The sequence below is a fragment of the Brassica rapa genome, chromosome A09 (genome assembly GCF_000309985.2).
Source record: "Brassica rapa cultivar Chiifu-401-42 chromosome A09, CAAS_Brap_v3.01, whole genome shotgun sequence".
NCBI classification, from domain to species: domain Eukaryota; kingdom Viridiplantae; phylum Streptophyta; class Magnoliopsida; order Brassicales; family Brassicaceae; genus Brassica; species Brassica rapa.
In genome coordinates this window covers 27,939,005-27,965,416 of record NC_024803.2, presented here as the reverse complement: position 1 = coordinate 27,965,416, position 26,412 = coordinate 27,939,005, and the positions used below count along the sequence as shown (strand labels likewise).

Sequence of the window (26,412 nt, the reverse complement as noted above, 5' to 3'; positions counted from 1 at the left end):
GGCATGATCTGTATTTTTCATCACATGTATTTTCTTAATCAAAATCTAAAATGTCAGCTCAACAAAAGGAGGAAGACGACTTGGTGGGATTTTTCCACGTATATTTTTAATTTATTTTTTTATAGGTTTTAAATTTGGTTTCTCTTGGTCCAATGTTTTAGATAGTTTGATTTCATTTCCTTTATAATACTATAATTATATACTTATAATTAAAAACATATAATAGTATAGTTATATATTAGAGATCACCGGTAAGTTGGTAACATATCATAAAATCTACATTTTGTTCCCATATTTTTAATTAAAATTTGAGATACACAGAATGAATTTTTATTTCCCATAACAATTTCAAATCTTCTACCCCTTTACATAAAATACCTGTAAAACAATAAAATATCCTATAAATTTGACCCGTGCAACCGTGCAAATATAGTAATGCATAACTAGCTAAATATGGTAAAATTATATTAGATTGATTAATTTATATATAAATTATTTTCATAACTATAAATTTTTATGTTCAAAAATATAATACGTTGGTAAGACGGGTTAACATTAGCAAACTATATAATACATGTATAAAAATTAACACATATTTCATTAAAGCTAATAATATAAATATTTTTAACTATTTTAATCATGATATATTTTCGTTTAAAATATATATATTTATTTATATTAAAAATTTATTCTAACAAATCTGTTGATAAATACTTTAACGATATTTTAATTTTCAAAAACTTTATGTAAATATTTTCACTAATTTTGTAATTAACAATAAACTATTATTATGTATTACTATATTCAATTATCGTTTATAAAATGAAAGAAAAGCACTATCCTATTTTTATCTATTTTATAATTATAATCAATCATGTTAAAATAAAATTATTATATTGAACTAAAAATGATAAATTTATATTAAATTCATAAATTATATTTTTCATAAATATAAAATATTCATGTTAAAAATATAATACGATGATATAACTACTTAACATTAGCAAACTATATAATACATGTATAATATTAAGATTTTCTATATACAATAATATATCATCTAAAATGAATAAAAGTAAAAAAAAATTATTGCTAAAAGAAAAATCCAGCTTTGAAAAGCGGGCCATAATTTAGCATAAATTAAATGAAAAACAATTTTTAAATATGTTGCTTCATTCATATATTAGTTTGTCTAATAACTAAATGTAAATACAATAAGATAAATATATAATAAAAAGCAACAAATACATATGACAATTTTAAACAATTGATTAACTACAACATAAAAGCTATAAAATTATATTAAATTATTGTATCTGAAATATATATTAACATTTAAATACATGACTAAATCTGAAAACAAACACCCATGCAGTTGCGCGGATAGAGATCTAGTCTTTTGGTTAAGAGATTAATGAAAGTACAAATGCATTGTATCTTTAATTCGTTATTTTAACCTTAACAAAAATAATATTAGCGCACTAATTTTCAAAAATAAATAGAAAAAGGTTCAAAAGTATGTTCTTTTGAAACTTTCAGAAAATTATCAAAATTTTATGTCTAGATTTTGTCCCTTTTGTTTCCCATTTTACTTATGACCATTCCAAACATTCTTTCAATATGCCAATCAGACATTAGTTGCATCTTTACATTTAGAAATCGGTTTTGATATTTTTATTTCCTACTGGAAATCTGACGGATTAACTCGAAACGATCTTCTTGATCTGTTAGTTAACAAGCGAAGCGATCTTGTAGGGGTTGAAAGACGAGAGTGCCTGCCCTTTTCTTTCAGGTGGGACTTTCTCACCCTTCTTGGTTCCTGCAATTCCTTATGTGTGAATCAATGAATTTCTGTGTTAAATACTTGTAAAATGACAACTAATTTATGGTGATTTGGTTAGACAAACTGGAGACATATATTATACTTTGTTAGATAAATCCAAAGTTGGACTAATCGTTAGTATTGTTAGACTAAATATTAGTTGGATTTCGGCCCATACATTTTATAGTTAATAGAGAAAAAAGAAAAACGCATCGTTTTATCTAATATTATGTGTCATTGATTCTAGAAACCAACTTAATTTGGGGGTGGGGGAGGGGGGGGGGTTATAAAACATAAAATGACACAAGTAATCATTTAGAAAATAAAATTAGGTGATGCCCAAAAAATTAGGTTTTTCATTGTCATTGAGCAAGGATTTTGCTTTTGAAAGCGATTCAACATTTCTGCTATAAGGGTAAGTTTGTGACTTGTTATGAAATTGATCGTTGATCGTATATTATATAGTGATTTATGTATTGAGAGGTTTCTTTGAAAGGCTGACGACTAAAATTGCGAAGAATCGTCATCAATTTGAACCCTTTTCGCAAATTTTATAATATGATTCTATTATGACATTTATGGTATGAGGGAAACAGAAAATCATTAAATATGCAGATCTTGGGAAGTCTGATTGATTACAAGTACTACTGTTATTTTTCAAAAACTTTTTTGAATTAAGAAAATGTAAGAAGTCAATGTGGGTTAGAGGCTAGCGTACTGAAAATTTACCATACTAGTTTAGGTCATAGATCAAACCCCTCAAGTGTGAAATCACTGGTTGTTTAACCGTGCTTTCTCGATAAGTATTGCAGAATGCTCTCTCGGTCGAACTTTTATAGCATTTTGAAACTTGAAAAAATCATAAAATCATATCACTTTATCGTTGCTTGTGTATCCAGTGATTAAAAATCAGTATAGTAGTAATGGTTATATGATGTTTAAATACCTTTAGCATGATGGTGGAATCAAGTGAGTATCCAGTTCGTCCTGGTATAAAAGATTGTCAGTTTTATCTAAGAACTGGTAGATGCGGCTACGGAGAAAATTGTTGCTACAATCATCCAAAGGTACGAAACAAAAACTATCGATTTAGCTTACTATAAGTTGCATTGTCCCTTATGGCTTACTGCGTTGAATTATTTTAATAGGAGATACCAACAGGGAAGATTAATATGCCAAAGTGTAAGGTACAAGTGCATATTGTAGAATGAATAAAACTATATTTTTCTGAGCGCGATGCAGTTGAATTAAGCGTTTTGTCCATCTACCAAAACGAAGATAAGTTGTTCTAGTTTTTAAACCATTTAAGAGGTAATAATTTGCTCCTATATATGCAAAATTCGTTTCAGTTTTTTCTGAGAGGAAAATGTAAGAACGGCTCACATTGTGATTTTGATCACTCAAAGGAAGGGGATCGTGCAGAACATACGCGTCAGGTAATTTCATCGCAGTAACTTTACTATTTTTATCAGCCAAATGTGAAAGAGTTATCTGAGTCTCTTCTTCAGGGCCAGAAAAGATACAGAACTGAGTCAACGTCAAGGTCAAGTCCAGAGAAGAGGGTAACTAAATGTCAACTTTTATACTTTTGATTTACTGTGATCCAAGAGAAAGATTCTAAGAGAATTTGCAGAAACATAGGCAGGGAGATATTGAGAAGCAGAGTACAGAGGCTGAAGACATTCCGCAGGGAGAAAAACTGAGGGTAAGGAAACATAAATCAAAAGAATGATAATGATCAAAAGAAACTAGTAGTAGATGAAACAGAGTACCTGTCATTTACTGTTATTTCTCATTTGCATTACTTATTCTCACAGGAGATGCAAGAGAATGATAATGATCAACAGAAACTAGTGGAACAGAGAAAGAGAGATATTGAGAGGCAGAGGAGAGAGGCTCGTTTGAGTCTTGAGCAGGTTTGAATTGACTCATCTAACATTTCTCTAAATTGGTTTTCTGAAATATCACATGAAAGTTTTTTTGAACTTGGTTTTCTATAGATCAAACCAACAGTTTATTTTGATGAAGCCATTCGCATCAGAGAGATATTAGCAGAATTTGGATTCATACATACAGAAGGCGATGGATTATAATAGTTACGAAGATACAAAAGAGAATTCCAGCTTCTTGGAACACAAGAAACTGATGCGTTGTGAAGCTTTCGTTTTTTTAACCTCGTGGTTGTTGTATTGATTAAACTACCGAATAAATACTGAGATTGGGATACATTTGAGCATATATGCTCTGGTTTGATCATAAATACATATTTATGAAATCTATTATTGTTAACCTCATTTATAAACATAATAACTAATATATTTTAAATACAGGTAGTTCTTATGTACCTCTTATTTGGCCAGTTGAATTGGATTAATCTATTCTATAAAAACGGAGTCATTAAAATAAAAAAAACTATTGTACAAGTTTGTTATAGTTTTAAACCAATTCATTAGCAACTTAAAAAATAAAACTAAACTAGATTTTGACCTGCGCGCCCGCGCAGATGTATTTTTTTAAAAATATGATGCTATTTTTTTTATGTCACTATTTAAGGTTGGGCACAAAACTCGAAATCGAAGAACCGAACTGATCCCAATCCGAATAAGTAGTACCAAATCCGAACCAAAATTGATAAATATCTGAATTATTCAAAATTTTGGTATTTGAAAAACTGAAACCTAATCCGATCTGAACCGAAGTATTTTGGGTATCCAAAATAGATTTATATACTTATATATTAATTATTTTTAGATTTAATATATATAAAAACATCCAGAATATATATATGATACTTTTAAGTTTGTTTAAATACTTGAAAATATATACAAATAATCAAACGTAAATATTTAAAATAGTTAAATTATACTCGAAACTCCAAAAATACTTAAATAATTATTAATTCTCTATCCAAATATTTAAATCAAACCAATTTATATGTTAAGTTAAGTACTCTGACATATGTTATTCAAATTTATATGTAATATATTCTATTATTTATAGATATTTTAAAAATTAAAGCATATAACAAATTTAAATTTTTTAAAATTGGTTATCCAAATCCGAACTGAATCCTCAAAGATCTGAACCGAACACGAAATCCCAAACAGACCCAAAAACGAACCCGAAGGCCCACCCCTAATCACTATTATATATCTTATATGTGTCATCATAGGTTACAAAATATGTGTTATCATATAGTTAATCGTATTTTATACGTAGCATCAAATAAGTAATCTTATAATTAATAATATTTTATACGACAATCAAATTAATAATCACATATATTATATTTTTAAATTTCAATGTGAAATATAAAAACCATAATTTAAGTTGGTGTTTCAAATTGGGCTTTGTATTGTATTTTTCTTATATACATTGAAAATATTTTTATAATGGTTATTGGAAAATATGTTAGTAAAAATCAAATTTTGAATATACGTATATTTTTAATGAATTTTTGATATAAATCAATTTTAAATTATTATTTTGATTTGAATATGTATATCAAGTAACATAAGCTTATTATTTTTTAATATAACGTAATGGACTTCCAATTTTTTTAAAAGCATAAGCTCATTACTTTTTTTTTTCTAACTTACTCCTATTCATGTTTTCAAACAAGATTATTTTTTTTAACTACTATGTTAGTTGCCAAACAAAAGCTTAAAGTACTTCTACTTTAATAAGATACTAGATTTCGAATGGGTGTTTATTTTCACTTTATAAACATATACATCTGTTGTGACAAAAAAAAACATATACATCTGTTTTTACGTTATTATTGGTATATATTTTTCATTAATTAATCATATATTTAAAGTTTATATAATTTTTTTTGATACAATAATTTTATAGTGTGCATGTTTGTCTATTCAATTAATTGTTTCAAACTATTACATGTAATTGTGACTTATATATTTATCTTATTAGATTTTCTCACTAATATATGCAAATTTCAACAAATTTGAATATTATTTGTATTTATATTTTTGAAATAAAATATTACCTGTAATTTTTAGTTAAATTATAAGTAATATAAATAAATATTTTATTATTTAGTAATTTTATTTGTATTTATGAACATATTAAAATATTCATCTACACTAATATTTGAACATTATTACTATTGAATATTAAACGAAAAACACTGATATATGTTTTTAATATGTTGAAGTGAAAAATGTTCATGATATAATATACATACAAATTCATGGTGAGATGAAACTATTTTCTAGTAACTACAGGTGGACTCTATCAATTTAAGTTTAATGAAATTTTTAAATCTACGACCAATATAGTTGCGGGCAAATAATATACCCGTAATTTGAGTAGTAACTTTTTGAGTTATATTATTTAATATTAGAATAGATTTTTCCTTGATATTATGCTGATTGTTTTCCAATAATGTTACAATAACAGAATTATAGGATTATACCATTTATATATGATTGGTGTAACAAACAACAAATATTGTTGCTGTTAAATGAATATACCCGTATTTGATGTTTTATTATTTTGAAAACAGCCAACTTCATCTTCTCCAAATGATGTCTGTGTTTCATTATATAAAAAAATAAAGATCATATAATACAAAGAGAACAATAACTCAAATAAGGCCGACACAAGTGCAACAATAAATTCAAAGAAAATCATAACTCAAATATCACTCAAGCATATTTACTAAAAATAAAACGCCACTAGTAACATAGTTAGTTTGGTCAAGCATTGTCATAGAAGTTATGGCCATGAGATACGTTTATATGTATATGGTTAAATATAGTACACGATTAAGTATTTAATGAAACCGACAGAGACACATGAAATAAGACCCATGAACTAATGTATACCCTTATTAACATAAAATTTATGGTCATTTATAATAAATCTGGTCTATAAGACACATGTCATTGATTTTTTATATAGTAAAACCAAATCATCAAGATTAATAAAAGATGAGTTGGCAATGTTAGATTTTAGGTGACTTTAATTTGAAAATAAATGATAGAAAAAATTAATATGATAAATGTAAGATGAATTTCTAGTAATAGGTCTATTAGATCCATTTTTATAAAAAAATCATACATGAATCAAGGTTGTGACTTCTGTTTTAATATATAAGATATATATATATATATATATATATATATTTCTTCTCTAGCTCATTGTTTATTGTCCTGATTTTGTCATCTATTAGCAATTGTTTATACCAACACATTATAGATTTGTTTTTGATACCGGTCATACTATTAACACATTACAATAGTTTTCTTGGAGATTCATATCGGTTTATATCACTGCTTTAATCAATCAACACATTTCTCTAAAAATAAAAATATGTACTTATGTCAAATGTTATACCAATCTTTGTTAATTTTCATAGGTTGTTACACATATGTTTGTATATATCATATGTATCGGCTTTGTATATCACACCTGTTTACATTATTGTATTAGCCAGTGACATATTTCGTAATATATAGTGTCAAGATTAAACTTAAGACAGTGTTCTTGTTTTAATAGTATAAGATAGAGCTGAATCTGTGTTGTGCGGTGTATTTTGGATGTATGATTGCTATTTTAGGAAATGTTACTCAGTATCCTAAACATTTTCTTGTGCTGTGATATCCTGTGAAGTTGTAAATGCAGAAACATAACGATGTTGAGAAGTTTGGATCCATCATTTTACATATGGGACATTACTCAGAAATAGAAGAGAAATCAGTGGAAATATTTGTCTCAGCTATATCATCTTCTAGATATTATGGATTTGGCTCTCGCGCTAGTGGTCTGAGTACACCTACCAAAGATATCCATAACACTTGTCCTTCAAAAGGGTAATATTGTTACCTTTGGCGACTGATGCAATAATCTCAAAGAGATTTGTTTGTTGCCTTTATTCTGTTTTTGGCAAAAGTAGATTCTCTTCCTAAAGTAGACATCAGCAAGTTTTGTTATGTATCAAACAGTTTGACAAAGTCAAGGAAATTGTCAATTTGGGAGCTCAGATTTGTAAGCAAAACCACCTGTTTAGGATAAAATATGAGAGGTTTTATCATAAGCAAAAGGCTTTTGCAGCTTAAATAACTTTTTGGTCGCATTTTATTATATTTCATAGCTTTTCACTGTTTAGAATATTCTTGTTCACATATTCTTTACACAACAAGTTGATTCATAAGTCGGCGAAACAACCTTCAACTTGTCACCCCTTGGAAATTAATTCTGCTTTTGGATATATATTGAACAATTACAGAAAATCATTTTCATAAGACTATGTACAATAGGGATGTTGAATAAAAGATTCAACAGTTGAATTCCTACAATGAGGATGTTGAAAAATGAAATTTGATGATGTGGATTAATTAGTGTTGAATAAGAAGAAAGTGGGGACCATCGACGATACATGTCACTTTCTAATTTTTTTTGATATTTTGATATTTCTTAGTTATTTAAAACTAATTAATCTCATTATAAATTACATAATTTATTTTTATTTTTATTTTATATACTAAAATTTATCATTTTAAATTATCTATAAATAGAGACTAGATTTATTTAATTTAGACATAGAAAAAAATAATTATTAATTAATAAAATATAGTGTTGAATTATATTTAACAAAACTATTGTAATGGATACAAGTTGAATGTGTATTGAATGATAATGTAGAAGAAAGAGGAATGACATGAAGTGACTGGTGACCAAGGGAATGAAGAGGAACACTATTTTCCTTAAACTTTTTACCATTCATGAGGAATAGATTTTCCTTTTCATTCCTCTTCATTCCTTTATTTGTAGAGAATTATAGAATAAATCAATTCTTCATTAATTTTGATAAGGAACCATCATTCCTCATCATTCCTAAAATTGTGTTCCTACTCATTCTTTTCTTATCTATTCCTATTGTTCCTATGATGGTTATCAGTCACACTATAAAAGATAAAGTGGAAAGTGTGAAGTGGAATGTATTGAATCTTGAAGCAATAGAGTTTGCATTAAATGTAAACTTGGGCCATACTATAAACCTTTCAAGAGCGTTATTGAGAAAAGGACAATCTAAATGGCTGTATCAAATGATTTTGCGTTATTTGTTTGCTTGCACACGTAATAAATTAAGGTGGAAATAATTATGGCTTTAAAGGAATGCATGTGAATGCAATGAAACATATAATCTGTAACAGTCCAATCAGATTCTAACGCTTGCCTATGATCATCCCACTCGAAGTTCCTGTTGTTCTCACACACGTGGTCCAGTCCAGTTGTACTTCCACGTCATTTCACTTATTTTTTCTGTTTAAATTAAAAATATATATACTTTACTAATTCGTATAAAACTAGAGCATTGGTAAAAAATATTTAACAAGATTTTTAAATAATAAAATACTAATTTCATATGAAAAGGTTCTTTCTAACTATCTTCAAAATAGTCATGACGGCTAAAAACATATAACATATATGCTTTAGTTATTTCATATGAGGGATGAAAAGGTTCTTTCTAACTACCTTGATAATTATAGAGATAAGGATGTAGATTTGAGAGATAAAGATAACTATGACCTAGTCATTATCTACATATGTATTTTACATTGTGATTAGGATCTCTATCTTGTATAAATAGAAGTCACAACATTTTTTATGTGTGATTTTTAAAGTTGGACTGTCCACTAGAAACTAAATAGTGTGTTTCATTTTACATTCTCACGAAGCATACAAGTCGTATATCATATTAAACTCATCCATAAACTAAATGCAAAGATTTTAACACCGTTAACTAAGACCAAACTTGCTACGATGAATCAAACACCTATGAAAAAGTTTCTTTTTCCCAGATTATCCAGCCAATATTCGGGAATGGTTTTTAAAGTTCTTCAAATATTCTCGATGTAGATCAGATAAGTGAGGATTGCAAATTTGGTCGGTTTTGGGTCAGACCCGGATTGCGGATTACGATGATTAACCTCTCCCTCTCCTTGACTGAGAAAAGCTCTCATTATCGATACTTGCTTCAGTCTCATCATGGTGCACCAGAAAGTAAGTGGTTTTTCATCTAATACTATACATTTCTCAGGGGTCAATTCCAAACAATTCAATTATCTTGGCCTCGCCAAACTCGACCTTTGGAAAATTAAGAGCTTCCTAGAGTCTATTTAGCATGGAACCGTCACTCAAGCTTTGATTCTCTAAAACTGAAGATCGGAATCGTACATTCTAATTTGGAAGCGGATTGTTAATAATAGAGGGCATGATCTGTATTTTTCATCACATATATTTTCTTAATCAAAATCTAAAATGCCAGCTCAACAAAAGGAGGAAGACGACTTGGATTTTTTCCACGTATATTTTTAATTTATTTTTTTATAGGTTTTAAATTTGGTTTCTCTTGGTCCAATGTTTTAGATAGTTTGATTTCATTTCCTTTATAATACTATGATTATATATTTATAATTAAAAACATATAATATTATAGTTATATATTAGAGATCACTGGTAAGTTGGTAACATATCATAAAATCTACATTTTGTTCCCATATTTTTAATTAAAATTTGAGATACACAGAATGAATTTTTATTTCCCATAACAATTTCAAATCTTCTACCCCTTTAAATAAAATACCTGTAAAACAATAGAATATCCGATAAATTTGACTCGTGCAACCGTGCAAATATAGTAATGCATAACTAGCTAAATATGGTAAAATTATATTAAATTGACTAATTTATATATATAACTTATTTTCATAACTATAAATTTTTATGTTCAAAAATATAATACGTTGGTAAGACAGGTTAACATTAGCAAAACTATATAATACATGTATAAAAATTAACATATATATCATTAAAGGTAATAATATAAATATTTTTAACTATTTTAATCATGATATATTTTCGTTTTAAATATATATATATATATATATATATTTATATTTAAAATTTATTCTAACAAATCTTTTGATAAATACTTTAACGATATTTTAATTTTCAAAAACTTTATGTTAATATTTTCACTAATTTTGTAATTAGCAAGAAACTATTATTATGCATTACTATATTCAGTTATCGTTAATAAAATGAAAGAAAAACACTATCCTATTTTTATCTATTTTATAATTATAATCAATCATGTTAAAATAAAATTATTATATTGAACTAAAAATGATAAATTTATATTAAATTCATAAATTTTATTTTCATAAATATAAAATATTCATGTTAAAAATATAATACGATGATATAACTACTTAACATTAGCAAACTATATAATACATGTATAATATTAAGATTTTCTATATACAATAATATATCATCTAAAATGAATAAAAGTAAAAAAAAAGAATTTATTGCTAAAATAAAAATCCAGCTTTGAAAAGCGGGCCATAATTTAGCATTAATTAAATGAAAAACAATTTTTAAATATGTTGCTTCATTCATGTATTAGTTTGACTAATAACTAAATGTAAATACAATAAAATAAATATATAATAAGAAGCAACAAATACATATGACAATTTTAAACAATTGATTAACTACAACATATAAACTATAAAATTATATTAAATTATTGTATCCCTTGTTCTAAAACGCGGCGCGGAGGGCCGATTTTCCGGCGAGTAAACGTGATGCGGCTTCAGTCCGTGGCGTTTTTCTATCAATCGGATAGTTAGGCGGAATAATATAAAAAAACTATGTTTTTGGCGATTTTGAACCTCAAAATCGATTAGTATTGAATTCTATAGTCTCTTAATGTGTAAACAACAACTAAAACACACAAAAAAATAAAAAATCTATGAAGAAAATCTATGGCGGCCGCAAAAAAAAGTTGCAGAATCGTCAAAACCCTAAAATGAAAACGAAGAGGTAATTACGATACTGCCACTCATTAAAGAAAATACAAAAATAAGCAAAACTGACTTATCTGCTCGTCGAACCCGGGGCAGAACTGAAAGCATTCTCCGTTTGTACCACTAGACCACACGCAACCTTTGCATATATTTACATAAACAATAGTTTGTACATACGTTTACTTTAAAAATGAAAATAAAACCCTAAAATTAATCACCGATTAATCCCCGATTAAAATCCGATTTTTTCATTAGGCGCTAGGCCCAACCCGAGCGCACGCGTAACGCCTAGCGAGTTTCCGAACAAGGATTGTATCTGAAATATTTATATTAACATTTAAATACATGATTAAATCTGAAAACAAACATCCGCGCAGTTGCGCGGATCGAGATCTAGTCTTTTCTCTATTAATTATATATTTCATCTTATGTGAAACTTGAAATTCGGACCTCCTAATATATAAATATTTATTAACTTATGATCAAACCACAGAGCTGATTTCCTCTTGTGTTATATCTTTAACCCATTGTTTTCACTCTTTAAGGAAATATATTTTGGATTCAGAACAAAAACGTAGAAACCAAAGAACTAATATTAACAGTAGGCCAAAAACAATTATCCCATAAATCCTACAAATTTATGTTCTGTAGATATATAAAATTGTGGGATCTGTTGTATAATTGTAACTTTTTAACAAATAATTGTAACTTTAAGAAGTAAAATTTTAATTTTAACAAACAGCTGGGGTACTCAAGCATCTCCTGCGAGTTTGATTCAGCGCAAATCATCCAAGATGTTTGAAAGTAGAAATATATTCTGATCATATCTAAAATTTAGACGCCAATACTCTTGTATTTTTTTACTAAGAGAAAGAATCATATACGTATTAGTAAAGTTATTTGGTATGCTGAAAATGATATTTTGAAATGCAATTTATGATGTTGAAACTCTCTTGCTCTATTGGTTTAACTAAATATTCATTAATGTTTCTATACAATGAAGTATGAATTTTAAGTTCTAGGGAAAGAGAACTATATGAATATAAATGTTACAAGAGATCTTCAAAGAGTACTTCTATTACAAACTATAAAAATCTTATATAGACTTAAAATTCATACTTCATGGTATAGGTTAGTGAAACAGGTCCTGGCCGATGAGCTTGTCTTTATGTCTATCACCTAACTTTGAGATTCATTTGATATAGGTTTGTGTTAAAAAAACAGCATTTTAATAAAATAACAATTAATTGTTGTTTTAGAATGATAATTTAATTGAATCAACAACATTTCTCTCAATTTGGTTTATAAAACATCAAATCGAAGAATATATTTTTATTGGGACCATAGACAATTTAATAAAAACTTTAATAACTTAATATTTATAATTAAACAGATATAAAAAAGTATGTGTATTAACTTAAAACTGGGGATACAAATTTGGGGGCAACACCAAATGTTTTATTGATTTATGCCTAGGACCGCCCATGATTCTTATTAGAGCTGTTTAAGTTAGTTTTCTTCTGATGAACCCCACAGTAGGGTTGGATCTGGGCACAACCTAATAAAATATCAGCCTTCGTCTCTGACGTCAACCATAGCGTGCTTTTCATAGTTCGATTGGCTCTCCTTGCTGCTTTCGATGTCGACTTCTGGGATTTTGAGGATAACCCCTGTAATGGCGTCAACTGCTTTCAAGGAGCTTTCTCTTGTTGGTTCGGTCGCTTGTTTTCCAAGGAGTTTCACTTCTCCTTCAGTTCTTCATTTCCCTTCTCCCAAGCTTCAGAAGATAACTTCTTCATTTACTTGCTGTCTCTGCCGCATCCATTGTGTCGTGTAGCCGGATGGGGAGCTGCATTTACCGGCTGCGCTTGACAGTAACTTGTGCTTTCACTTTCAGCGGTGTTTCCTCAGGTCTACATTTTTGTCGTCTGCCACATTAGCTTGAGCCCGTTTTTCAGCTTCTTCCTCCTCTAGTGGAGCTCCAGTCGCCTTTTTCGATCCCTGCTTGAGCCACTTCGGTGAGTGCTTGACTGAACTTGCCTCTAGCTATTCTCTTGATGGTCTGGTTACTCTAGTTGTCAGGAAGCGCTTGGGTGGGGAATTTAATTTGATGTCTGTTGTCCTATAATGTTTATTAACTTCAAAGTTCATCATCCTTGGCAAGCTTTGAGTTAATCTCTTTGTGTCTTGGGGGTTTTTTAAAACTTTTTGCGGCCCCTAAGATTCAGAATGGCTTTAGAGTAGAATCTGGTCGCGATCCATTTTGTAACCAAACCTTCTTGATTAATGACATTTACAATTTAGCAAAAAAAAGTTATCGGTCTTCATTTTTAAAAAATTCTGGAAGCTTTTTATATGAGTACTGTATATAGATTTCCAAATTGCAAAAAAAAATTATTATATTATTAAAAATGTTTATAGCTTCTAAAATTTCACATCAGGCCAGGGCCCAGATAAATTCTGAATCAGAGAGGCATATCAGAACTAGCCAACTAGGGTTTAAGAAAAAGAAGGCGATGGGTTTTAGGAGGAATCAATAAACGATGGACTTACGTTCAAAATAAAAAACATGGACTACACTCCGGATCCTTTGGTCACAAGGAATGCAATGCAATGTATTTTTTGGTTAAGAGATTAATGAAAGTACAAATGCATTGTATCTTTAATTCGTTATTTTGACCTTAACAAAAATAATATTAGCGCACTAATTTTCAAAAATAAATAGATAAAGTTTCAAAAGTATGTTCTTTTGAAACTTTCAGAAAATTATCAAAATTTTATGTCTAGATTTTTTCCCTTTTGTTTCCCATTTTACTTATGACCATTCCAAACATTCTTTCAATATGCCAATCATACATTAGTTGCATCTTTACATTCAGAAATCGGTTTGATATTTTTATTTCCTACTGGAAATCTGACGGATTAACTCGAAACGATCTTCTTGATCTGTTAGTTAACAAGCAAAGCGATCTTGTAGGGGTTGAAAGACGAGAGTGCCTGCCTTTTTCTTTCAGGTGGGACTTTCTCACCCTTCTTGGTTCCTGCAATTCCTTAGGTGTGAATCAATGAATTTCTGTGTTAAATACTTGTAAAATGACAACTAATTTATGGTGATTTGGTTAGACAAATTGGAGACATATATTATACTTTATTAGATAAATCCAAAGTTGGACTAATCGTTAGTATTGTTAGCCTAAATATTAGTTGGATTTCGGCCCATACATTTTATAGTTAATAGAGAAAAAAGAAAAACGCATCGTTTTATCTAATATTATGTGTCGTTTATTCTAGAAATCAACTTAATTTGGGGGAGGGGGAGGGGGGGGGGGTTATAAAACATAAAATGACATAAGTAATCATTTAGAAAATAAAATTAGGTGATGCCCAAAAAATTAGGTTTTTCATTGTCATTGAGCAAGGATTTTGCTTTTGAAAGCGATTCAACATTTCTGCTATAAGGGTAAGTTTGTGACTTGTTATGAAATTGATCGTTGATCGTATATTATATAGTGATTTATGTATTGAGAGGTTTCTTCGAAAGGCTGACGACTAAAATTGCGAAGAATCGTCATCAGTTTGAACCCTTTTCGCAAATTTTATAATATGATTCTATTATGACATTTATGGTATGAGGGAAACAGAAAATCATTAAATATGCACATCTTGGGAAGTCTGATTGATTACAAGTACCACTGTTATTTTTCAAAAACTTTTTTGAATTAAGAAAATGTAAGAAGTCAATGTGGGTTAGAGGCTAGCGTACTGAAAATTTACCATACTAGTTTAGGTCATGGATCAAACCTCTCAAGTGTGAAATCATGGGTGGTTTAACCGTGCTTTCTCGATAAGTATTGCAGAATGCTCTCTCGGTCTAACTTTTATAGCATTTTGAAACTTGAAATAATCATATCACTTTATTGTTGCTTATGTATCCAATGATTAAAAATCAGTATAGTACTAATGTTTATATGATGTTTAAATACCTTAGCATGATGGTGGAATCAAGTGAGTATCCAGTTCGTCCTGGTATAAAAGATTGTCAGTTTTATCTAAGAACTGGTAGATGCGGCTACGGAGAAAATTGTTGCTACAATCATCCAAAGGTAAAAAACAAAAACTATCGATTTAGTTTACTATAAGTTGCATTGTCCCTTATGGCTTACTGCGTTGAATTATTTTAATAGGAGATACCAACAGGGAAGATTAATATGCCAAAGTGTAAGGTACGAGTGCATATTGTAGAATGAATAAAACTATATTTTTCTGAGCGTGATGCAGTTGAATTAAGCGTATTGTCCATCTACCAAAACGAAGATAAGTTGTTCTAGTTTTTAAACCATTTAAGAGGTAATAATTTGCTCCTATATATGCAAAATTCGTTTCAGTTTTTTCTGAGAGGAAAATGTAAGAACGGCTCACATTGTGATTTTGATCACTCAAAGGAAGGGGATCGTGCAGAACATACGCGTCAGGTAATTTCATCGCAGTAACTTTACTGTTTTTATCAGCCAAATGTGAAAGAGTTATCTGAGTCTCTTCTTCAGGGCCAGAAAAGATACAGAACTGAGTCAACGTCAAGGTCAAGTCCAGAGAAGAGGGTAACTAAATGTCAACTTTTATACTTTTGATTTACTGTGATCCAAGAGAAAGATTCTAAGAGAATTTGCAGAAACATAGGCAGGGAGATATTGAGAAGCAGAGTACAGAGGCTGAAGACATTCCGCAGGGAGAAAAACTGAGGGTAAGGAAACATAAATCAAAAGAATGATAATGATCAAAAGAAACTAGTAGTAGATGAAACAGAGTACCTGTCATTTACTGTTATTTCTCATTTGCATTACTTATTCTCACAGGAGATGCAAGCGAATGATAATGATCAACAGAAACTAGTGGAACAGAGAAAGAGAGATATTGAGAGGCAGAGGAGAGAGGCTCGTTTGAGTCTTGAGCAGGTTTGAATTGACTCATCTAACATTTCTCTAAATTGGTTTTCTGAAATATCACATGAGAGTTTTTTGAACTTGGTTTTCTATAGATCAAACCAACAGTTTATTTTGATGAAGCCATTCGCATCAGAGAGATATTAGCAGAATTTGGATTCATACATACAGAAGGCGATGGATTATAATAGTTACGAGGATACAAAAGAGAATTCCAGCTTCTTGGAACACAAGAAACTGATGCGTTGTGAAGCTTTCGTATTTTTAACCTCGTGGTTGTTGTATTGATTAAACTACAATAAATACTGAGATTCGGATACATTTGAGCATATATGCTCTGGAGATAAGCCAGTAAAAACAAAAAGTAGATCAAAAGTTAATATCAAAACTTTTATTTTATCATTACAATTTATAGTTATAAACTTCTATATACTGTCTTGCTGGTTTGATCATAAATACATATTTTTGAAATCTATTATTGTTAACCTCATTTATAAACATAATTAATATATTTAAAATACAGTTAGTTCTTATGTACCTCTGATTTGGTCAGTTGAATTGGATTAATCTATTCTATTAAAATAGAGTCATTTAAAAAAAAACTATTGTACAAATTTGTTATAGTTAAACCAATTCATTAGCAACTTAACAAATAAAACTAAATATATATATTTGATATTTTTCTTCTCTAGCTCATTGTTTATTGTCCTGATTTTCTCATCTATTAACACATTACAATAGTTTTCTTCGAGAATTCATATCGGTTTATATCACTGCTTTAATCAATCAACACCGTTTCTCTAAAAATACAAACATGTACTTATGTCAAATGTTATACCAATCTTTGATAATTTTTCATAGGTTGTTACACATATGTTTGTATATCTCATATGTATCAGCTTTGTATATCACACCGGTTTACATTATTGTATTAGTCAGTGACATATTCGTAATATATAGTATCAAGATTAAACTTAAGACAGTGTTCTTGTTTTAATAGTATAAGATAGAGCTGAATCTGTGTTGTGCGCGGTGTATTTTTGATGTATGATTGCTATTTTAGGGAATGTTACTCTGTATCCTAAACGTTTTTTTTGTGTCGTCCTATCCTGTGAAGTTGTAAATGCAGAAACATGACGATGTTGAGAAGTTTGGATCCATCATTTCACATATGGGACATTACTCAGAAATAGCAGAGAAATCAGTAGAAATATTTGTCTCAGCTATATCATCTTCTAGATATTATGGGTCTGGCTCTCGCGCTAGTTGTCTGAGTGCACCTCTCAAAGATATCCATAAACACTTGTCCTTCAAAAGGGTGAATATTTTTACCTCTGGCGACTGATGAAATAATCTCAAAGAGATTTGTTTGTTGTCTTTATTCTGTTTTTGGTAAAAGTAGGTTCTCTTCCTAAACTAGACATCAGCAAGTTTGGTTATGCATCAAGCTGTTTGACATAGTCAAGGAAATTGTCAATTTGGGAGCTCAGATTTGTAAGTAAAACCACCCCTTTAGGACAAAATGTGAGAGGTTTTATCATAAGCAAAAGGCTTTTGCAGCGGAAATAACTTTTTGGTCACATTCTATTATATTTCATAGCTTTTCACTGTGCAGATTATTCTTGTTCACATATTCTTCACACAACAAGTTGATTCATAATTGGTCGAAACAACCTTCAACCAGGGGCGGACCTAGGTAACAACAGGGTTATTTGTTTGCTTGAAAACTTAGATAACAGCGGAAATAACTTTTTGGTCGCATTGTAGATGCTAGATCCGCCCCTGCCTTCAACTTGTCATCCCTTGGAATTAATTCTGCTTTTGGATATATATTGAGCAATTACAGAAAATCATTTTCATAACTGGAAGTTGCAGAGACCCAAAAGAAATAGTCTGCATTAAATGTAAACTTGGGCCAAACTAGAAACCTTTCAAGAGCGTTATTGAGAAAAGGACAAGTTAAATGGCTGTATCAAATGATTTTGGGTTATTTGTTTGCTTGCACACGTAATAAATTGGGGTGGAAAGAATTGTGGCTTGAAAGGAATGCACGTGAATGCAATGAAACCCCTGTTTGAAACTACGCTATACGCTAAGCGCTAGTCGGATGGTAACTTCGGGCCTAGCGAATTACCAAAAAATTGGGAAGTATTCGGGAATTACGCGGAGTCTAGTTTTAAATACAATTTAATATATTTATAATATATTTAGCTAATTTTAATGATGATGATACAAGTTCTTAGACATAATTATATAATTTTATATATAATTTTAAATAGTCTCTTTTTGATTCGTAAATGATGGGTTTGGTACGAAAAAATCCCTAAATGTAGTATGTATATGTTTGTTTTGGGTTTGTTAACTAGTTATAATTATTTAGTAATGAATAATTACACAAAATCTGTCAATAATGAGTAAAAAATAATCAACCGTGTTTTAACTTACACGGACGGAAAAGAAAAAAAAAACTTAGCTGGTCAACGCGGGATTATGCGGGAATTAGACGGTCAACGCGGGATCAGGCTGAAATTAGGCGGAAATTTAACGGTCAACGCAGAAACTAGACGGTCTTACGCGGATCAACGTCTAGCTACACAGATTTGGACATAATCGTCGCGATCAACCTCCAAACAACAACGCCTAAGCGGCTAGACGGCCACGTTTTGGAATGAAACATATCATCTGTAACAGTCCAATCAAATTCTGACGCTAGCCTATGATCATCCCATCCCACTCGAAGTTCTTGTTGTTCTCACACACGTGGTCCGGTTGTACTTCCACATCATATCACTTATTTTTTCTGTCTGTTTGAACCTTTTAAATTAAAAATATATACTTTACTTGTTCGTATAAAACTAGAGCATTGGTAAAAAAATATATAACAGGATTTTTAAATAATAAAATAGTAATTTCATATGAAAATGTTCTTTCTATCTATCTTCAAAATAGTCATGACGGCTAAAAACACATAACGTATATGCTTTAGTTATTTGAGACGAGGGATGACAAGCAGTAGCGGAGCCATGAATATTTTGATTGGGTCATAATATGTAAATTTAATATTTATATATATTGTTATTATTATAGAAATATTTTTTTTTACAAAGTTAATGGGAGCATACGAAAACTTATACATAAATTAATGGGATCAAATGCTATATTTTAACTAAATATTATAATATTTTTAAAAAAAAAATACACCAAATTTTTTTTTCTCTAATTTTAGTGGGTCACCTGACTCCACATTCTCCTCTCCACCTCCGTCCCTGAAGACAAGGTTCTTTCTAACTACCTTGATAATAGTCATGACATAACATTATATACCATTTAACATTAAAACCAAAAAAAACATTATGCATATATATTTGCGCCCATAAAAATATAACCATTTCATTTGACGCTATAGAACATCTCCAAAAGAGACTCTATAAATTCAAATATAAAGTTTTCTATTTTCCAAAAAGAAACTTCAAAACTTCAAAATTTTAAATTTGAAGTTTCATTTTTTTTTTTGCATTTTGCTCCCTATAATTACACATCACATTTATAATTCTTAAATATTTTCTCGCTTATCGTATTAATCCTTAAAAATTATATTTCATAAAATTTTAATATTTTTATAAATTTAAGCTTTACACATAAACTTAAATAAAACTTTAAAATCAAATTTAAAGTATTTTAAAACTAGATTTAGACAACAACAATACAAAAGAAATTTAACTACATCAAAGTTCTGAAATTAAATGAAAGACATAGCTATTACACAAATTTAAGTATTACAATAACACTAATAGTCAGGTAATTTGATTAGGAACCTCCAAAATCTTCAAAATATTGCCCAAACAAATTTTGTGTAACCGAAAATGGTTGTTGTTCTTGTTTTGATGTATGTTAATACAATTATTTCTTATTCAAATCGAATGTATTCATGAATATTAATATATCGATAGAAGTTAAGTTTCTTAGCAATATTTATTTTTCTCTTTTACTTTATTGTTCAGATCTAATGTATTTGCAAGTTTAAGACCATCCGATTTCAACAATTTTTAGTTTTTAATGTACACAATAAAAATAAAGAGAGTTGTGTTTTACTCAAAGGTACTAGCTGATCATATATGTATTACATAAATAATTTTATGGGTCGCCAAAAAATAAATAATAATTTTATGGAATAATATGATATTTTGCTTGAAGTTTAATATTAATTATGTTATGTTATTTTATTTAAAATTTATATTTTATTAATTAATACTGCTGTAATATTTTTATTTATGTGCTTAGTTATTTACAAAAGTTTTATAAATTTTAATTAACTATGAAAAATATACAGACCGTAATATAAAATGCAAATAGTTTTGAAGTTAAGTTTGAAGTTTTGCTTTTGGCGAATAACATCATTAAACTTCAAATATAGAGTTTTGAAAACTTCGTAATAGAGCGTGGAGATGATCTTATTGCATAAACCTTTTTGGTCTTTTCTTATTTGTGACAGACAAGTAGAATTTTATGCAATTATGTGGTTGCAAAAAATAATATTGTGATCTATTATTTCGTTGTCGGTTTTATAAAAATTATAGAAGGAAAGCACGAGTGGTAGAAAAAATTGACCATCAGAAAAGAGCTGCCTAATCTAAGACCAAGCACGTTAGATTTTAATTTTTTATATTGGCTGTAGAAGTATTAAACATGTAGATAGTATTATCGCAATTCGAGTGTGAAAAACAAGCTTAAAGGTTAAAATATTAAAATAGTGTATATCAAACAGTTCAGTAAAGTTTTTGAATCGATAGGAACATGGCTAGATGCATGTGTCGTCGGCTTATAATTATATCAAAGTAAACCCACGAGGACACTCCATGTCCAAAGGGATGGCTACAAGATATATAATCATGTCAAGATCTTCATATGCTTTTAAATAAAGAATAAGGATTCCATTTAATATTTAAGAACAGAAGATAGAAGAAGTGAAGAACTAAGTTAATTTACTTGACCATGTAATTTATTTGGGATAAACTTTGACCATCTCAAATTGGCGATATTGCTCTTAAACACGTGGATCTAGTATTTTTCTTAGTCTTATTATTTTCTTTCACGAACAAATGCTAAAACGTTTAAACATTATTGAACTGATACAAACAAAACAATGCATATTTGGTTGTTAAAATACGCTAAAAATAATTCATTCTTTTCACGTTGCTGTCACCGGCAAGAAGTGTGACCTCTCTCTCTCAATCAATTAGAACCGAACAGCTGGTTCTATTTGTCTTTATCTCGATTACGAAACAAAGCTATATTCCAATTTCTACAGATATCTTCACAATAAAATTCTATTCATTATACAATCGATCCAATTTCATACGCATAAACGCATAGTTGATGAACATTAGATCTCAATCTCTGCAAAGAACAACTAAATATTATTCTAATAACGCATAATCTGGAATGATTTTCTTCTGTTTTTCTTTATTACATTTGAGAACAATCAGAACTAAGAAATCTTTATATATAAAAGAAGGTTTGGATCTCTCCTGGTGATGCCAACAAGGACGACACGTCATCAATTCGTTCAAGGAGAGCGCGACACCTGTCCTCATTAAACAAAACGCAGCGCTCCAACCTAATTCTCGCCTTTGTTCATGCGAGTCTGATTTCGGCGAGAATGACGATCGATAGTTCTCGCTCTGTCTGTAACGGAACTCGACTTTAATGGCATTAATACAGACGCAGTACGAGCTCTTCGATGCGTCGTTTCCGTCGGCGAGTCTCTGCTATAAATTTGCTCTAAGACTGCGATGTTTGGCCTCACCCTAACGCATTTAGAGAAGCTCAACTCTGTCAGCGACAATCTGTACCAATAGATCGGAGAAGTTGCGAATCCATATAAGAAGGTAATCTTTGTAATTGGCCATACCTTGGCTCCTTTTGTTGAAGACAACTGCATCCCCTGTTTCGGGTTTGGCCGCTGTGAGTTTGTTTCCCTATAAAAATCTTATCTTCGATCTATACTACTCACTATGTTTTCTTCCATCATTATTCAGCAACGAACCATGACGAGAAAGTCTTCAGCTTCCACTGTGACAGGTAAAGTTTAAAGCTTTTTAAAAGAAAGAAAAAACAGATTTTGGATACTTAATGTGAAGGTCACGTTCTGAATGTGAAGGTGACAAGAGGTTTGGCTATGACCTAGGAAGAACTCAGTCAACAAGAGAAATCAACTATGGAAGCCATTGTTGACGAGAGGTAAAAGAACGTGCAATATTTTCTTCTTAAATTCAGCAACTTTGTTTTTCCACAAGCTAATTTTCTGGAGTTCCTTTAACATTGCAGCTCATATGCTTTGTCGATTGTTATAGTCAGTGTTGGAGACGTCCCATGGGTAGACATGAGGAAGTTCGATGACATGATCCCTAAGCGTGAATTCAATAACTTTCTTCTCCGATTTAAAGTCCGCCAAGAATTTTTTTTCTCCGATTTGAAGTCAGGTAACACCAGTTCTGGCTCCCAATACTGCAAAATTTTGTTCCTTTTCTAGAGTAACAGTGTTTTGATTCCCTTGGATTGCAGGCTAAACTTGCTCTCGAGGCTCTTGAATTTCCTGTGGGGGTATCTAATTTTTTTTACTTTTCTTTATCCCAGTTGCTCTTTCTCGATACTATTATCAATTAAATTATTATCTTTCTGTTTGTCTGGATCAGATGTGTCATTCTTGAGGAGGGTAACATCGTTTCTTCAGGGCGTAACCGAACTAATGAGACAGGCAATTCTTAGACATAAGATATCCTTTGTAGACCCTAAATATCACACTACAAACTTATTAGAAAAAAATCGGCCTTATTAATTGAAGTCTGTGATCTCTGTTTTTTTTTATAGTGAAGAAGCTCAAAAAGGAAAAGTGCAGAGGAATAATGGCAGACGCAGCTGTATCTCTTTTCAACTCTGGTCTTTGATGAAACATCTTAAACACAGTTTTTTTTTTTTTTGTAGTTTAAGCCCCAAAGCCACACCGCCCTGTAGTTCAAAGAGAGAGGACTTAGCCTCTTAGACGCGGACATGGTTTGAAAATTGGAGTTTCTGATTAAAATATGAAGAAGTTGAGGTGGAGGTTGTCAAATGATGATTCTATGTTTGTTTTTGCTACATTTGGCACATGAAACGTTATCAATTACATCCAAAACAATTGTATATCCGCCTAAGTTGGAGCTTTCAATCTCAAGCTACTAAGTTGGTTTTCTAACTTAAGGAATTAGTTGTATGTGACTGTAAAGTTTTATTTTTGTACGGGTAGATGATAGACATGACCATCATTAGAAGAATAAAAGATTAACTCAGTTTTTATTTTATCCTTGGATCAAATCTATGTTTCTATCTCTTTCCTTTAACCCTGACAAGCAACACTCTTAACATACTTATTTTTTCTACCCATATTGGTTGGTTTTATGGTTAATTTCTCAAGTAAACATACAAGTGTTTAAAAGGCATGTATAGTTGATATTTATAACGAAAAGAAAGATGGCAAGTTAAATAAAGGTGTGTAGAGAAGCTGAACTATGGCTGCTGCTGAGTGAAATGCAACTTGGACAGGAAACAAAGGTGGGAGAATACATATTGAAGCCAAAGACAATTGAAAGAGAGAGACTTTCGTTATTCTGGACATCCCGCAATGTTTTTTAAAAAATGCTTCATAGTGTAAATTTATATAAAATAACTTTTTTTTTCTAACTTCCCGCCCGTAGGGCGGGCCGACCCTAGTTAAATAAATAAAAAAGGAAATAAATGTTTTTAACATTTTCCTTTTGAACTTCAAATGAAACTAAAGAAAAAAACAATAAGACCGCTGATTCTTCCGCTAAAGAGAGAAAAAAATTGGAAGACGGGAAAATTTGATAAAATCGGGAAGCGGTCCGAAACTAAGCCTCCAAAAAACCGGTTAACCTGAGAACCGAATTACGAACCCGGCTAAGATCCCGTCCTTTGAGAGTCCTCCCGTTACCTGTACAAACGGAAAACGCCATCTGACCACCTTCCATCCTCCGTCCAACGATCAAATGCGGCGGAACCATTTTCCCACTTCCTCCGTCGTCATCGGAATATTCTTCATCATCCTCCGAGTACCTCCGCCGCATCATATCACCCGGTATATTCACCGGAAGCGACGTCGAGAATGCCGCCGGTGAAGGCAACGGCGACGTTTTGATCCGTCTCCGTCTTGTGTTTTCTCGTAACTCAACCGGACGGTTCTCTTTGTCGTTTTCTTCATCACGCCGGCGAGCTGGGAAGAAGTTGTCCGAGAAAATGATCTCAGATTCGTCGAATTCTTCCGACATTTTCAGAAACTCAAGTGTTTAGGTTTTTTTAATGAAAGCTGAGATTAGATTAGAGAACAGTAAGCAGAGGAGATGAGAAAGGAAGGGTTTATATAGAGAGGAAGGAGGAAACGTAGAGAGTACTCAAGTTCTTTTTGGTGGCTTATTAATGTGATGAGGTCATCATAAATGGCAATGAGTGCGTTCACTTTCTACATTTATACACTGTATGTATATGTGTTTTTTTACACTTTGATATAAATTAAATTACTTTCTAAATTTAATTTTTAAAGACTTTTTGTGAGAAAAAAATTGCTAATCTAACGAAATCATACTAAAAATTTTTAAATAAGTTTTTTATAAAACAATGCTTCATTTCTTTTCTTAAGACTTAAAAATATAAATTGTTATCTATAATATATTTGTATAAATATAGATTGGGATCGCTTATTGGACTGAATCATTCTTTTTTTTTCCCTTTCTAGATTATTGAATTTGACAAATTTATCTGTAAAATGTTGATTTGAGACTCTCATAGTCATTGGATACTCGGTTCGTTGATCATGTGATTAATGGTCCGAAGGTGACCGCCGTTTTGATAATATAAGCGGTGTAATATGGTCTCACTGCGGTTCACGTGGTTTACCGGACAAGTGTGGATTTTGTTGAAAAAGTAGTACGGTTTTGATAAAATACTAGTGCGGTTTTGAGAAAATAATAGTGCGGTTTTGGGAAAAAAAAACTTAAATTTGTTTGTTAGTGATATGTCATACTAATTTTCTTTTTTAACACAATTTTAAATATTAAAATTAATTCAAAATAAATTATTAAAATTTTAATTTATGAATTATTTGAAGGAATGTTAATTGATTAAAAATAAATGTTTAAAGGTAAATTATTGATAACAATCTTTAAAAATAAATTTAAAATAACATGATTAGTATAAAGTCAGTTTATTGAAATTATTTATTAAGAAATTATTAAAAATTTAACTAAAGATATTGTCACTATAAAATTAATTATTAAGAAAATGACACTGATAAAATATGTGTTTATTAGTACTTTAAAAGAAAGACATATCATACCCAAAGTGAAATTTGATTTGTACCATTTGATAATTAATGTGCTAGACAAAAAGAAGTGAGTTTTAATTAATATTCTGAAATAAATTTATTTAATGGTAAAACTAAAGACATAACAATAAATGAATATCTGATTATTTTTAGCATTATATATTCATGTAAATAATATAATTGTTTATATATTTAAATATGTTAATATTAGTGTAGATGTCGTTACTTATTTGTTTCTGATGAAAATATTAAGTTATTTGAAAAGTTGATATTAAAATATTGAATAGTTCATATAGTTTGGATTGACCGAGTACTCTTACTATCGTTGTATAGATATGTTTTATTTAATTCTTATATGATGAAAAGAAAATGAAAATATTTTGGCTCATTAGGGTATATTAATTAGTTCTAGAGTTTTGAATATATACTATTTAA

At 30.1% G+C, this 26,412-nt stretch overlaps 3 protein-coding genes and 1 long non-coding RNA gene across 5 annotated transcripts in view; 3 read left to right on the top strand and 1 right to left on the bottom strand.

Annotated features, from left to right (window-relative positions):
• Positions 1-17,000, top strand: part of LOC103849839 (putative zinc finger CCCH domain-containing protein 10) — a 30,591-nt gene extending 13,591 nt beyond the window's left edge. Inside the window, exons 2-9 of the mRNA XM_033281390.1 lie at positions 12,059-15,121; positions 15,650-15,764; positions 15,846-15,884; positions 16,047-16,133; positions 16,206-16,259; positions 16,331-16,402; positions 16,515-16,613; positions 16,697-17,000. Coding sequence (XP_033137281.1) covers positions 15,651-15,764; positions 15,846-15,884; positions 16,047-16,133; positions 16,206-16,259; positions 16,331-16,402; positions 16,515-16,613; positions 16,697-16,789 — 558 coding nt within the window. The 5' untranslated portion in view covers positions 12,059-15,121; position 15,650 and the 3' untranslated portion in view covers positions 16,790-17,000. The remainder of the gene's footprint in view (positions 1-12,058; positions 15,122-15,649; positions 15,765-15,845; positions 15,885-16,046; positions 16,134-16,205; positions 16,260-16,330; positions 16,403-16,514; positions 16,614-16,696) is intronic.
• On the top strand, positions 2,089-17,000 carry LOC103840471 (putative zinc finger CCCH domain-containing protein 10). Its single transcript, XM_033281389.1, has 9 exons — positions 2,089-2,237; positions 2,775-2,889; positions 2,971-3,009; positions 3,172-3,258; positions 3,331-3,384; positions 3,456-3,527; positions 3,640-3,738; positions 3,823-4,049; positions 16,922-17,000. Exons 2-8 carry the CDS (start codon positions 2,776-2,778, stop codon positions 3,913-3,915), a joined length of 558 nt encoding a protein of 185 aa, XP_033137280.1. The 5' UTR covers positions 2,089-2,237; position 2,775; the 3' UTR covers positions 3,916-4,049; positions 16,922-17,000.
• A 594-nt stretch (positions 17,001-17,594) lies between these two features.
• Positions 17,595-25,802, bottom strand: LOC103840468. Its single transcript, XM_033281399.1, has 2 exons — positions 24,351-25,802; positions 17,595-22,097 (listed from the first exon to the last, which is right to left on the bottom strand). Exon 1 carries the CDS (start codon positions 24,923-24,925, stop codon positions 24,509-24,511), a length of 417 nt encoding a protein of 138 aa, XP_033137290.1. The 5' UTR covers positions 24,926-25,802; the 3' UTR covers positions 17,595-22,097; positions 24,351-24,508.
• On the top strand, positions 22,135-23,939 carry LOC108869866. Of its 2 annotated transcripts, XR_004451985.1 has the most exons (7): positions 22,135-22,489; positions 22,640-22,682; positions 22,762-22,841; positions 22,929-23,083; positions 23,166-23,204; positions 23,297-23,385; positions 23,472-23,939. It is a non-coding gene; the product is annotated as an uncharacterized LOC108869866 (long non-coding RNA). The 2 variants fall into 2 exon arrangements; XR_001956359.2 differs by having other exon boundaries at positions 22,139-22,489; positions 23,297-23,939.
• Positions 25,803-26,412: the final 610 nt, after the last annotated feature.